The sequence below is a fragment of the Portunus trituberculatus genome, chromosome 45 (genome assembly GCF_017591435.1).
Source record: "Portunus trituberculatus isolate SZX2019 chromosome 45, ASM1759143v1, whole genome shotgun sequence".
NCBI classification, from domain to species: Eukaryota; Metazoa; Arthropoda; class Malacostraca; order Decapoda; family Portunidae; genus Portunus; species Portunus trituberculatus.
This window is the reverse complement of record NC_059299.1, coordinates 4,347,480-4,363,089: the sequence shown is the minus strand read 5'-3', so window position 1 is coordinate 4,363,089 and position 15,610 is coordinate 4,347,480. Positions and strand designations below refer to the sequence as shown.

General features: G+C 43.3%; 1 protein-coding gene across 2 annotated transcripts in view; it reads left to right on the top strand.

Annotated features, from left to right (window-relative positions):
• Positions 1-284: 284 nt before the first annotated feature.
• The window catches only part of LOC123519325 (chloride channel protein-like), a 106,641-nt gene continuing 91,315 nt past the window's right edge, over positions 285-15,610 (top strand). The window contains exons 1-2 of one of the 2 annotated variants that reach the window (XM_045280542.1): positions 285-365; positions 593-746. In XM_045280542.1, the coding sequence (XP_045136477.1) occupies positions 600-746 (147 nt within the window). In that variant the 5' untranslated portion in view covers positions 285-365; positions 593-599. Of the gene's footprint in view, positions 366-470; positions 747-15,610 lie in introns of those variants that run through there. The other variant, XM_045280541.1, reaches the window with a different exon arrangement.

Sequence of the window (15,610 nt, the reverse complement as noted above, 5' to 3'; positions counted from 1 at the left end):
TGAGTGTCGCTGAAGTGTTTTCCTTCGGCGACAGAAGACCATTATGAACATTGCATTCGTTTGCAAATGCTGGCAATGCACTGTGCCAAAAAGTTCTGGAACAGTGATCACCTACATTTTCGCCAGCCACTTCGATCAATTTCATCTACTTTCACCACCGCGTGTCCACTGCTGTAGCATGCAGGGGACGAAAGGGAGTGGGAAGTGAACGAAGTGACGGGTCAGTCAAGGTGGGTTCAGTACCGCCCTAACTTGCTCTCTCCAGGGCACAGCCTCCCTAGTACAGCGTTAGCTAGTGCCGCGCAAACATCCTGGTGCCTGTGGTGAAGGCTCCTGACTTCTGGCCATATTGTGGTAAACTGATGGTAATAATATATCTATCTGGAGGCGCTTTGTTGCTTTTATAAAAGTGGCTGGGCTTGGCAGGATTTAAATGTCCCGCCGTCGCTTGGGTCTCATGCATTACTGGAACCAACGGGAGGGAAACTCTCTCCTACCGCGGTGGCTTTTCTGACTTCATACGCTTTTGGGAGGCTTTGAAATATTATTACCATCACTTCCAAAATATTGTCAGTATGTCGGAATTGTTCAGGGAGATAATGCGGCAGTCAAACCCCAAACTGGAGAGGTCTCCTTCCACCTTGTCGTCCACCTCACTGCGCGAGCTGCGGCGGCGAGCCAGTGTTGACAGCATGGCGGGAGAGGACACAGACAGCGCTCAGAACTTGGAATATGAAGTTACTTTGGTGAGTATCAACACTTATTTCACGTTAAGTATGAGTGAGAATATTGTGATGAGCACTTTGTTGTTGTGTTGCGGGGGTATTGTAGCGTGTGTGCAGTATGTGGTTTGTTGTGGGCGGTGACAAGCCCGTGTGTCTGGAGGGAGAGGGTTGGTTGACCACTGGCGCGGGGATGTGATGCTGTTTCGTAATATCGCACTGCAGGCTTGACAGGCAACAGTGGGATTCAAGTTCATGCCCGTTACTGTGATGTCCTAGCTAGATACCCCCTGCATTTCGTCCCGGTTGTATCCCAACCAACAAAATACACCAACATTCCTCATTCCCCATTTCCCGATAAACATTTCTTTCCTTATTCCCTCCCAATGCTTGTGCACAGGGGAAAACTCTGCGAATCCTGCCGCAGCGTAGAGGAAGGTGTAGACAAACGGTACATTGTCTTTTAACTGCATGCATTACGTAAGAAGTTTTTAGTAAATTCTTGGACAAAGGTGTAAGTGATGCCACACCAGCTGGGTTGCCTCACCATCCCCGCCCCGCCTTTGTACTCGAACTGTCAAGCATAACCATTGAAGCTAACCATGCGATTTGTACCTAGGGAATATTTGTTTTCAAGGCTAAAGGGTGCATAGGGAAAGAGGCTGGGAGTGAGATGAGCGTGCAGGAGCGTGAGCAGAGAACGGAGCGTGAGGGAGGGAGGGAGGGAGGGAAACGGGAGGGCTGTCAGCTGGTGGAAGTTACAGAGACAGAGAGAATAATGGACCTCTGTGCTAACAAAGACTTCTACACCGCGTTTTCTCCAATCTTGCTCTTGTTTTTTGTGATGCTTGAGAGGGGTTTGTGTTAGGGACCAGTGATTATTCTCGGTAGCAAGATGAAAAGTATGAAAATGTAGAGATAAAGTAATAAGAGAGAGAGAGAGAGAGAGAGAGAGAGCACACATCAGTCATCACCGTATATAACATTTTCTTGCATCCGTCATTCAGTGAAACTACGATATGGAGAGGGAAGATGAAAAAAGAAAAAAAAAACAGGAATCACGGATAGAACAGACGAATTTACACTACGTATCACTAATATTTTCATCGTTACTCTTGTCCGAGGTGTCTTTTGTGGCTTTAAGAGGCACAACACACTGTACAATACGATACAACCTGACTTTACCAAAATTATGATAATAAAAAAGAACCGCAGACGAATTTACAGTACGTATCACTAATATTTTCATCGTTACTCTTGTCCTTGGTGTGTGTTGTGGCTTTAATGGGCACAACACACTATACGATACGATACAACTTAACTTTATCTTACCCAACTTAATATATTGTATCCTGACGCAACATAACCAGTCTAAGCTAACGTTTCTGAATTTTCATGTGATTCTCTCCACCGTTTGATTACACGCCGACTTTCCCGCTTGGTTTTCTTGATATTTGTTGTGTAAGGTGTATCTCTTCACGGAATTAGTTTATTCATCTTTACCTTGTTTTTCACTTAGGTCAGGCTGTCAATTTTGTACGAGTCTTCATTTAATAGTGATGTCTTTCCAATATCACCAGCTGTCACTATTAACCCTTGAGCACCATGATGCGTTTCTATATTCATTCTGCTTACTATTTGGTGATTCTATGTAGCTTCAGAAACTTATATAGGGGATTAAAGTAGTGAAGACCATTAATATTCTGACTTCCATAGACCCTATAATGTCAATAAAATGATTTAATCTTACACAAATCTCTTGGTAAAAATGTATCCCAGTATTGAAGGGATTAACATTCAGCTTATTCCTCGGAAAAAGAAAAAAACTTACTTATGACAAGTTTGTAGATGAACCACGAGAGTTTTAAATGCAGTCTTGTCTTTCCATTGCTGTCTGGCGGGGCTTTCACTGGAGGCTGCTTCGGCGGGCGGCAACAGGCGAGCTAAATATAGAACATGCCTGGAGGATATTGTTAGACGTGGAGGGTGACGACCGCCGCCTCCCCCGTCAGCGATAGCCTGCTTACCTGTAGGAGTGGCTGGCTATTGTAGGTCATCGTAGGTTGTAATGTAAGGCTGAGATGGCTTGCTTTTTTTTTTAATGATTTTTGAAGTGTTTTGATGAGATTTTGAAAGTGTTATGCCTTGATTATTGCTTCACTACTACTACTACTACTACTACTACTACTACTACTACTACTACTACTACTACTACTACTACTACTACTACTACTACTACTACTACTACTACTACTACTACTACGAGGACAGCTCTATTCACACAAGTTATAAGGGACACGATGTTTCCTGTTCACTTTTAACTTCACGGAAGAACGGAACTCAGTACTTTTCATCTCTGCTGCAGCGGGAGGCGGAAGGGCACCACCACAGCCCCGCCGCCGTCTCTCCGTTAGCGAATAGGGTGTTGTAACCAAACCATTGGCTCAACATCCGCTCACTTTAGTTCCTGTTGGATATTATTTCACACATTCGCATAATCACTTCCTACCCGCCGATCCTGCCGCCGCCGCCGTCTCTAAGGACCACTTCCGTATGGCGAAAGTGGTTGTCCGAACGGTACCAACTGGTAGGCCCCCGCGAAGGTCGTCCTCCTCCTCCTCCTCCTCCTCCTCCTCCTCCCTCACCTGGGCAGTGGGAGCGAAGGAAAGGGTTTATAGTTGATGGTTCCTGAAGTTTTTGTTGTACTTTTTTCTCCTTTTCTCCTCTGATGAACCTTGGTAAAGCCACGTGTTTACCGGGAACGGAAGTTTAACGAGGCTCATATGCAGTATGTAGAGTACCTGGGTGGCCCCCTGCTGTGTGTCTGGGAGTGTGTGCGAGTGCTCGACTTTCAAAACTTGCTTATTAGGATGCTCAAGTTAATTCCGCGTTTTGGGCAGTAAGTTCAGGGGGTTCGTTGGCGCCAGCAGCAGAATGACACTTCGATTTCCACCAGTAGGAAGTCACAGGTAACAAAAAAAAGGTACAAAAGAAGAGAAGTCAATGGTGTAATGTTACGCAAAAGCCTGACATTCAAACCTGACTTCTCTTCCTTAAGCCTCGCCACATAGCATAGACACTGGTTCTCGAGTCATGTTCTTGTACACTCACGCTGGGGCTTACATTACTGTCACTCACTGGTCCGCCGCTCACATACACTATTCAGGTCAAGGCTGGGAGGCAATGAAACCGTGGACCGTCCCTTTACCTAACAATACCTGGCCTGGCGTGGGAGTGGCGACGAAACAACGATGCTAATCTGCCTCTTCCTTTGCCCTCTGCCGGGAGATTGTAAGGCCCGTATTTAGAAACGCTTTGCTCTCTCACACGACTATTTTCTGAGGCCACAGAGATGATTAGCGCGGTTTTCAAGAGTGATTCTCCAGTTGATAATGTAGAAATCTTGTCACTCTGCCCCTAGAACTGTAAATACACATATAAAAACCCGTGTAAATTTAGATAAAGCCTTCTGAAATAGTGGTGGTGAATCGCAGAAGTGCTTGGGAATATGAGACTAAAAATCCACGAAGGGAATGAATCGAGAAGGACGGAGAGTGAACGCGTGTGGGAATGAATGGCATGAATAGAAAGAGGGATAACGGGGGGAGGAATACATATGGACGTGGTGATGTAATATTGTTTAGTACTCCACGCGCCGACTGTTGTATTTTTAGCGTGGAATTTAGGTATTCTGGATTGTAGGTGGGAGGTGTCGCTGTGAATGCTGATGGTGCCACGGATGACTCGGGATAAGTGGCAGTGTTCCCGAGTGGTGAAGCGCTGGCCACTCTGTCTTGTTCTTCGTGGCTTGGTTTGGCTTGGCTCGGCTCGGCTTGGCTTGGCTTGGCGTGTTTGTTTTGATTAGTTTGTGTAGGTCATCTTGTTCCTCCTTCCCGTGTTTGGGTATGTTGTGCAAGGCAGGTGACACACACACACACACACACACACACACACACACACACACACACACACACACACACACACACACACGCTAAGGTCAATTATGAAATCTTGCTCTTACTTAAAAAAAAAAATAAAAGTAACTGAACTTTTATGCTCTTAAGGATTTCTGCATTCAGTTATCTATTTTTTTTTCTTCTTTTGTTACATTTACTTTTATATTATCATCGCCTCCAGTTTCCACCTGTTCCTGCTTGAAAATTCCCACCTGAAGAATACCTGTAATTGTTCGTGGATTGCAGGTGTGTTTGGGCAGGTAGACAGACGAATTTCCTTAATGACGAGTACCTCACCTTGAAAGTTACCTGTTGAGCGCTATTTGTAGGCCTAGTTCCGTGTGAGTGAGTGGTCTTCCTGTGTGTGTGTGTGTGTGTGTGTGTGTGTGTGTGTGTGTGTGTGTGTGTGTGTGTGGGGAAGTAATGTCAGTTCTTTATCCAGACCATTCAAGACACACACACACACACACACACACACACACACACACACACACACACACACACACACACACACACACACACACACTTGGTCTATCTAACCTTCCCATAACGTAAACCAAACTTAATAATATCAAGAATTTCATAATATTTTGTCACTTAAAATGAAATATAATATCTTGCTTTGCTTACTCGTTGTTGTTATTGTTTTTGTTCCTTGTTTTGTCCCCGGGAACCCAAATCAAGATGAAGGTAATTGTGTGTACATAAACGATGCATACATTTTGTGTGATGGTGCGATGTTTATTCAAAATATTTTCTCCTTAATTAAAGAGAAATGTAATCACGAGGAATACTCTCATGAATATCTTTCCAAGTGCAAAAATTAATGTATTTATCTATAACGTTGATTTAATATTGTTAACTTTAAATGTGTGTGAAATTGCCAGCGTCCATTTTTTTTTTTTTTCATTTTTTTTATACCATGTGGGCTCTTCACGGGAATTTGTGGGGTAAAGGGGACACTTTTTGTGGTACCTCCTATCACAAAGCCCACCCGCTAGGAAACCATTGCCCTGAGTGAGGAAGCCCAACTTACACTCGGACCGTGGACAGGATTCGAACCCGTGCGCTTGGAGACCCCTCGGACCCCAAAGCACGCATGGTTCCACTGTACCACGGCGGTCCTGAAAATGTCTGTGAATGTAACTATAGATATTTCACTCCTCATTTGAAATCTTGGAGTTAATATATTAATCAATTGTTGACTTAATGATAACGAAGTGTGATGTCTTTACCTTAAACACAAATAATATCGCCACCATCCATTTAATTATTCCAAAACTGTCTGAATTTGACCAATACTTCATTAGTCATTATTTAAATTCCAAAGAGTTAATGTATTCATGTGTTTGTTGACTTGATAACAAAGTATGATATCTTAACTTCAAATATGTGTAACGCTGCCAGCATCTGTTGTAATTGCCTTAGAAATGTCTCTGAACTTGACAAATAGGTCAGTGTTTATCCTGTTAAGACCAGAAACTAATGCATTTATTTAAGTATTTGCTGTTTTCACCGTGCATCGAGGGTATTATGACAGTTGTACCTTTAAAGAAATCACGTGTCACATTGCAAGCATTACCACGAATTACCATAAGAATGTCCTGGAAAGCTAAAAAATTTGTAATTGTTTAAAGTCCAAATTTTCTTATGTATTGTTAAATATAAGATCCCAAAGCATGTGTGATTTACGATATCTCATACGGGATCACAAGATACGATGCTTTAATCTTTAGAACACACATTCGTATCTTCCCAAAATGTATCACTTTAGTAAACACGTGTATTTAACATGTAGAATATGCTAAAGCTTTTGTAATTTACCATATCCCACTTCTACGGTGTAATAAGATACGATGCTTTAATCTTCAGAAAACACACTCGTATCTTCCCAAACACGTATCACCATAACAAACACGTCTATTTTAACATGTCCAATATCCTTGAATAACTTACCACATCCTAATTCTACGGTGCCACAAGTTACGGTGCTCTGACCTAGGAAAACACTCATCCAGGCATCTCTAATTATAACACACATCAGGTTAATCTCTGCGCTACACTTGCATGTCTCTTAACAAGGAATGACAGACTGGGAAATATTACCATGGAGGATCTTGTTACCCTTGCTGGGGGCGGCAGGAGAGGGATGGAGGTGAGCTGTCAAGAGAGGAGGAGTAGGAGTGAGTACCTCTTTACCCACGGGAGATGAGGTGAAGGAAGGGAGACTCGGGGAGGTTGTGAAAGGGATGACGTGACAGGAGTGGAACGGAGGAGAGAAGGGGAGGGGAGGTGAGGAGGACATTCCCTTGGGTAGGATAGATCTTTACCCATGGGGAGGTGAGGTGGAGGGGAGAGAAGACTCATACCCACGCCTCTTTTTGAAGTTCCCAAAGCTGTAAGTTGAAAGGGGACACGTAAAATCCCTTGACATTACAATCTTTTTCCTTCTCCCCTTTTGTCCCCTCATCGTGTCCTTCATGTTCTTGATTTCCTGGAGGCTCGGTGCGTCAGACGGGTAGGGGAGGGAAAGGGGTGGGGAGGATGTCTGAAGGCGTGTGAAGGGTGTGTGAGTGATGTGGAGCAAGTGGAGGGGAGAAGAACACAACCATCTTATTCACTGGTGGTTTGCTTTCAAGCCTCCCTCTGCTTATTCACTTAAGGTCCTCCTCTTGTCTTGTCATTTACAGAATAGAAGAGGATAAATGATACAGAGGAAAATTAAAGGATGGGACAAATAGGAGGTTTAAAAGGTTTAGGGAAAAATAGACAAATAGATAAACACAAAAGGAAAGGAAATAGAAGAGTAAACTTTTAATGATGAATAGGAAAATGGATATGGAAACAAGAGAAAAGGAAAATGTGCGGAGACTCTTCTGTGTGGAAAGACTGAAAAACGAGGGAATGTTTGGGTAAGAGGGAACATGTGGCCAGTGCGGAGGTGGCAAGAAGGCTCGAGAAGGAAGGAAAGGAGGGAAAAAAGATATGTGGAAAGGTTACAAAAGATGAACAAAGGATAAATATTAAAGGGAATGGATAGAAGAATTAAGAAGGAAGGGAAGGAGAGAAGAGCTTTGGTAGATTCATAGATAGATATTGAAAGAAAGAAAGAAAGAAAAGTATGGGAGGTTTACAGATAATATTGAAGGAAAGGATCAGGAAGGAGAGGAAGGAAAGGAGAGACATGGGAGATTGTATGGGAGGTTGACATATCTACTGAAGGAAAGGATCATGAAGGAGAGAAAGGAAAGGAGAGCCATGGGGGCATTCACTGAGGACAACAGTATCAGTGCATTGAAATAAACAACGGAAGTCTCCCTGTGTGGGCTTCCTGCGACACTCCAGCTGGCGGGAAGTGAGTGGATGCCTACTGCCTGCTCATCTGACACCCCTCGCGGCCACAGGAGCACCACCAGCAGGAGAAATTAATTGTGTCCTGTATGGCTTCTTTCCTTCATGTTATATTTGTATTTTCGAATTGTGTAAGCATAGACGATGGAAACATGATATCTAGAGGTGGAGAGAAGACAAGGTAGGGAAGAAGGGATGGAGGGAAGCGTGGAGGGAGACGGTGACGAAAGAGGATGATGACAGAAGGGGAGAGAAGGAAGATGATCGGATTGGACGATAAGACAATGAGTTAAGGGGTTTTCGTGACTGTCTCATCTGATACTGTCAATGTTGTGTTTGAATATGAGGATACATAGACATACATATACATTGATACTTTGTTGTGTCCCAATATGAGGATACATAGACATACATTTACATTGATACTTTATTAACTGCTTATACATAAATGCTTCATTAACCTCAGATATACATACACGTAAATATACATACTGGCAGCTCATACACATCCATAGACAACATTATCCTTTTCTCCAAGATTTAAATGGTCGACTTAATACAAACATAATGAAAGATAACATTCATTCAATTGGCTGAACGATAAAACTCTCACATTCTGATTGATATACACACATAAAAAACTTTTCCCTGTCCCTCACTGTCTCATAACTGTCCCTATTCATTAACACCCATAGATACCACCACCACCACCACCACCACCGCCACAAATGCACACCTGTCGTCTTTATTTGGAAACCTGACATCCTACATCTGCTGAGTGATGAGCCTCCTTTATATAACCAACACTTGCCTCTAGAAACACCAGTCCAAAGGTTACGAAAGTGGTAGTAGTGGTAGTCGTAGTAGTAGTAGTAGTAGTAGTAGTAGTAGTAGTAGTAGTAGTAGGAAGGTATCACTCACGCACCTAACACGTATTTGTAAAAGGACAGCAGTGTTTGAGTAAGATAAAAATTTAACCTTGTGACTTTTTTACTTCTTTGTTCAATGCACTTCAACCTCCGCGTCACGTTAACCATTTCCCATTTACTTTGTTTACAAGCTGATCTGACTTTCCCATTTTTTTTTCTTATCCTCACCGCGGTTCTTGTTACGTCACCACACTGTGTCACTGTTTTCATTATTCATTGGTGGCGTTTGTAGAGTGACGGGGCAACATTACGCAACCCTGTCTACCCTCTTCTTCTCAAGCCTTGCCCCACCACTACCAATGCCGCCGTGCTGGACCGCGCCCTTCAGATTGCTGTCTTTTCCAGCGCTCCTCTACGTTTCCAGGAATTGTAAACGAAAGTACAGTCCTCAGCAAAGTGAACTCCGGTCTGTCTTCACCTTCTGGGTTTATGGTTGGATGAGCAGCGCCATCTTGAGGTCTCAGCGCTTCCTACTCGTTGTTCAGAGATGCTTTACAATGCTGACTTATTGATTTCCTAGTTTTCTTTTTTTTTTTTTTTGGATCTTTAATTTGGTATTTGTGTGAGAAGTTACTTTACATTGCTGACTTACTGATTATTCCCCTCATTTTTACGGAACCTTTAATTTACATCCTGTTGGAGGAATTACTATACACTTCTGAGTAATTATGACTATTCTCCTCATTTTAAGCTTTCAATGTCTACGATGTCGGAGAAATTGCTGGTTTAATTATTCCTCATTTTTACGAACCTTCAATGTGTAAGCTGTTGAAGAAATTACTTTACACTTCTGACTAACTATAATTATTCTCCTCATTTTTAACTTTCAATGTCTACACTGTCGGAGAAATTACACGGCTGATTTACTAATTATTCCTCATTTTTTTACGAACCTTCAATGTATACACAGTTGTTGAAGAGCCAGCCTTTTTGGAATGTATGCATGTATCCTTGCGTGCTCCGTCCGTCAACACAAACCTTGCAAACTCACGGTGGAGAGAATGGGCAAATCAGCGATCATGTCTGGTCAATAGAGACGATAATCTACGCGTCCTGAGTCACTGCCTAGGCCGTAAAATTACTCAGATTAACGTCCCTTACCCATCAGTGTTTGTCTTTGGCTCCAAGGACGAGGTGACGGTAGGACGTGGGTGTCTGTGGAGATAAGGTAGTTTGGGTGCAAGCTTCACTGGCGAGGGTTCGTGTTTGATAGGCGATCCTGGACGCCACGCAAGGAAACACTTTGTGGGAGTCTTTGGAAACACCTCAGGACGCTGCTGTGAGTGGGAATATCAGTGGCATTGTTTCCCATGATCTTACTGCGGGATATCCTGGAATCTTTGAACTTTGAACCTCCGGAAGACACAAGGAAATGTGGAATATCAAGCACTTTTCGAGATCTTAAGGTTCATGAAGGTTTCAGGACACAATAGAACCTTTTGAGGTGATGCTGCAAACGTCCTTGAATCTGGATTGAACCTTTGAACACTGGAAATGATAGTAAAGTGAAATTTGAACACTAAAAGATAAAAGAAAAACTGAAAAAACAATTGAAGACTGAAATTCTTAAGAGAAAATTGACTTTGGGAGATTATAGAACATTTAAATTGATTCTCTTGGTGAAGGAAAGGATTAAAGAGCGACCATGCCACAGTTACTGAGAAGGGGAAGCTCTGTAAGGGAGGTGGTGGGGGGACTTGTGGACCTCTGCTTCACCTCCCTTGATACATTTTTCCTCCCGCTGGTGGTGGAGTCTGCTAACCGGAACCAGGTGAGTGTGTGTGTGTGTGTGTGTGTGTGTGTGTGTGTGTGAGTGTCATGTCATCCTTTCTCTCTTTATTCAGTCCTTCCTTCCTTCCTTGATTCCTTTGTACGGCTGAGGCGGAACTTGGGTCAGTGTTTGGCGGGGAAACATAAAAGGCTTTGTGCGTGTGTTTGCCCGTGCATTGAGGAGACGTGGCCATCTTTTGTTGAGAGAGAGAGAGAGAGAGAGAGAGAGAGAGAGAGAGAGAGAGAGAGAGAGAGAGAGAGAGAGAATCTGAACACGTATTTAGAGCCAATAACAGAAATAACAAACGAGAACAGTAATAATAACGACAACGAAATATGACTTGCCATTTGAGAGAGAGGGAGAGGGAGAGGGAGAGGGAGAGGGCGAGGGCTCATGACAACCCAGTTCACCTCCACGTGTGCTCTAAAGGAGACACTGGTGCAGGTGTTCATGGGGGTAGTGAGGGCCTTGAGTGACCAGCGGGACCTTGAGGTGTGCGGAGGACATGAGGCGGGAGTCCGTGTGGGTTTCCTCGAGGCCATTCTCGGTCTCTTTATTATTAATTTGCGGCATCCTTTGTGTTCACGAGCAGCGTCACGCCTCGGGCCCGCCGCCGCCGCTGCTTGGAAAAATCGCTTCCGCTTTAGTGGTGTTGGTGGTGTTTTTGGCGCAAATGAGGGAAAATTTGGGTGTAAATGAGAGGAGGTGTAAAGGAAGACAAAGGAAGCCTGATGTGTTTGTCCATACGTGGTTGTTGGATGAGCCACAGAGAGAGAGAGAGAGAGAGAGAGAGAGAGAGAGAGAGAGAGAGAGAGAGAGACTTACAATGCTTCCTCAAGAGAATGGTACAATTTATTCATGAGGCAACCACACTGTCTAAAGAGAGAGAATAATTTACTCTATTATGAGGTAATAAAGCACAAGGTCTTAGCATTAACCTTTACTCTTTATAAAGGAGACAATTTTTCCTCTCCTCTCTGTTCAGCATCTCAATTGTCACCACCACAAAACGTCCATAGCTCTAGGAAAACAATTTGTATTCCTCTCTTAACTTGACTTCGTTATTCACAACATCCACCTGCCTTGAGACCACTTCAGGAACTCATCAATGTTCTTAATTACCTTACCTGAAGCACATACCTGCGGGAGGAGGCGTGGGAAGGACAAAGAAGCTAAGGACGGTGAATGGTGAGTGTCCTAACCCGGCTGGCAATGTCCGTTTCAAGGAATGCCTGGTTCGGGGTGGCTGCGAGAGCGGTGTAACAGTGTAGGAGTGTCCCGTGGTGCCCTTCCCCTCCCTTCTAGCCAGCTCCACGCGCTCCTACCTGCGTCTGGCCAAGGGTTGGTCTCTGCTTCTCTCCTGTCTACCTCTCCTTCTTCCCCTGGGCTGTGATGCTTTGTTCTCTCACCACAACTGTTTTCAAAGGCCACAGATATTAATTGGGTTCTTCTATGTGTTTCTCTCAGCAAAACTGCTTTCAAAGGCTAAAAATGATTGATTAAGTGTGTTTTCCAGTTGATGAGGGAAAGTCAGTGTTAAACTATTAGAATCCTGAGAAAAGATCTAAATACTTCACTGGAGCTCGTTGAAATTATACAGACAGGAAGCTAGAAAGTTCTAAGCATACGGTTTCTTGTCTCTGGTCGTCCTGCTAATGCCGTCTCGTCGCCAGCTTTCCCCTTCATTGATGTCCCTGCCATTGTACTTCCTATTTCCCCGCCACGATTCTCTCTTCCCCTTCACGTGTTTTCAAAGCTCTCTCTAGTAATTTCCGAGTCCTTTGCTACCTTACTTCCTTTTCTCTCTTCATCTTCCTTCTCTCTTCTCTTCCCTCCCTTTGATTTATCCTCTCCCTTCTCTCTTTTCTCTCTATTCTCTCCTCACTTTCTCTTCTCTCTCTCCATTCGTCTCCCTTCTTTCCTCTTCTCTTCCTCTTCCTCCCCCCTTCTCTCTCTTCTCCCTTGTCTCCTCTCACGCCCTACTGTCTGTCTCCACGCTGACCATTCTTTCCCTCACCTCTCCTCCCTGCTCCCTTCCTCCTCTTCCTCCCCTTCACTGACCTTCAGGCTCCTGCTGACCGAACCTCACGCGATGCACCTGTGTCCTTGTGACCTTTTGACCTCTTCTTGTAAAGGTCACCTGGAGAGTTAGCACAGGTTGGGTGATTGGAGGTTATTGGGTCTTACCTGTGGAGAGTTAACCCTTTCACTGCAATTTAGAACATTTTTTTTTACCATTAGCCATTCTGGGGTTTTTTTTTTCTTCTATAGTTTCGTAATTGGAAAATCTGTTTTTATGCTTTTTTTTTCCCCCTTTTTTGTAGGTGCTTATAAAGGTTCTATGTATGATCTTTATTGGAGTAGAAGGTGTTTGGTTGTCAGTTAAGAGAGTACGATTCCTTCTGAAGACTTGCTTGTTACGTAATTAATGTGGGATACAGCTTTGATAAGGTAAAAAAAAAAAAGATACAAGAAAAACAGCTCTCAGATTAGTAGACGAATGAAATAGGCTTAGTAATGACCTTTGTAAGTGGTGAGTCATGTAAGGAGCTTTGGAGGAGAAGTAAACTGTATAGATGGTCATGATCGCTGGAAATAAGCGAGCATAACTGACATAGGGACTGCCACGTGTAGGTCTGGGTTCATATTCTCAAACGCTTCTGCATGTCACCTTCACTATTTCAAAGGCTGTATTTATATTTCAACGAGTTTCTGAAGACGTTTTAACGGTTTTAATGACAGATTGACAAGATTTCCGCATTATTAACAGAAGAAACACTCTAGAAAACCACGCTAATTACCTCTGTGGCATTTGAAAAGAGTCACAGTGAGAAAGTAAAGCGTTTCTGAATACGGTTTCTGAACACTTTTCCAGCTTCCCTCGCCTTATCACACCCTTTGCTGCCTCGTATTCTGAAATGCTTTGCTCTGTCACCATCACTGCTTCCCAAAGGCTGTCATTAAAGATACACGTGTTTTTAAGAGTAATTTTGCGCTTCTGGTGATAGATTGGCAAGATTTCTAGTTTATTAAAAGGAGAAACTGTCTTGAAAACCCGACTAGCTGTCTCTGTGGCCTCGGAATATTGTCGTAGTGAGAAGGGAGGGCGATTTTGAATACGGGCAATGTTGTAATGCACGGGACAACGCTGCAGGGTCATGGCGGGTGTGGGAAGACGTTGGCAAAGGAACAAGTGTATGGTAGTGTTGTGAAGGGTACAAGTGTGTATGTGGGTGTGGTGTACCGTTGCCTTCGTTTGTATAAGGTGCTTCCTGCGGTGTTGAAAGAGAGAGAGAGAGAGAGAGAGAGAGAGAGAGAGAGAGAGAGAGAGAGAGAGAGAGATTAGTCTGAGTAAATATAATACCGCTAATCTTTTTATCTGTTGATGTAATTTTTGTAGTCTTAGTGCGTCATCAGGCTAGTCAGGGTGTGTGTGTGTGTGTGTGTGTGTGTGTGTGTGTGTATTTTAATTTCCCAGTAAAAAAAAAAATGAACAAGATGAATTTAGCGACTGAAAAAAAAAAAAAAATAGAAAAAGAAAGAAATGAAGAAAAAACATTAGACTTGCAAATGTTTCTGGTAATCAAATTTGTTCTGTTTGTTATATTTACTGTACTGTGTTAGTGTGTTAGTTCCTGCGTGCTTAGTCTCTGTTCGGGTGACGCAGACATGTACCGCGTAACTGTAGGGAGCGGAACACGTGACGGTTTTTAGGGTTTAGTCACGGAAACGAGTTGAAGGCGGCTCAGACTGGATTGAGGTAGTACTGGGGAAGCAGAGAGAGAGAGAGAGAGAGAGAGAGAGAGAGAGAGAGAGGGAGTGTGTGTAGCCAGGCAGTTCTGTCTCCTCCATTTGCTTTGTTCAAAATATCGAGGTTTTCTTGCCTTGCGGGAGGCTGAGAGAGAGAGAGAGAGAGAGAGAGAGAGAGAGAGAGAGAGAGAGAGAGAGAGAGAGAGAGAGTAAGGAAACACATGATTATTAACGACGAGAAGTGAAGGAGGAAAATAAATGATAGTACGTGGAAACTGTCAGGAAAATGGACACGATTTCTTGAAGTGTTTGTTTGCACGTGCGTTGTGTCCACTGAATTCAAAGGAGGAGAAGAAGAAGAAGAAGAAGAAGAAGAAAAAGGTAAAGATGAAGACGAAAAATTTGTGGATAAAGATGGAAGAAAAGAAATAGAACTGTATGTAAAAGAAAAAAAATACCTTCCATTCTTTTGTTTTTATTATGTATTCACTTTGTTACCACCACCACCACCACTACTACCACCACCACCACCACCACCACCACTCTTACCGTTCCAAAGGGTCGCCTACCTGGCCAGAACAATGATTACCTGCCCAGGACAATGAACGTGGGCTCGAGTCAGGTGCGTGGGCCTTACCTCTCCACACCTGTTGTTGTCTACACCCTTCCTGAGCCCAACGAACATGTTACCTGTCCCTGAAGTACAAATGAACGTGAATATTTTTAGGAGAATTATGATGTTCTCGATTGGTTTACTTGTCTGCCATACCTGGTTGATATTGTGATGAAGGTAGAATTGAAATGTACTTGTTTTTATATATATATATTTTTTTTAGTGGTAGTTGATAAATGTATTACGTTAATTTTAGGGGGAATTATGGGGCTCTCTTGATTGGTTTACCTGTCTGCCATACCTGGTTGATGTTGTGATGAAGGTTGAGGTGAAATTTACATGTCGTTTTTGTATTTTGTTAGTGGGAATTGATAAATGTACCAATATGAGGGAATTATAGAGCCAAGAGGAGGAGGAGGAGGAGGAGGAGGAGGAGGAGGAGGAGGAAGAGGAATTAAGATAAAGAGAAGTGAAGAAATACGAAAAAGGAAGAAAATTATGAGAAAAAGGAGAGCTGA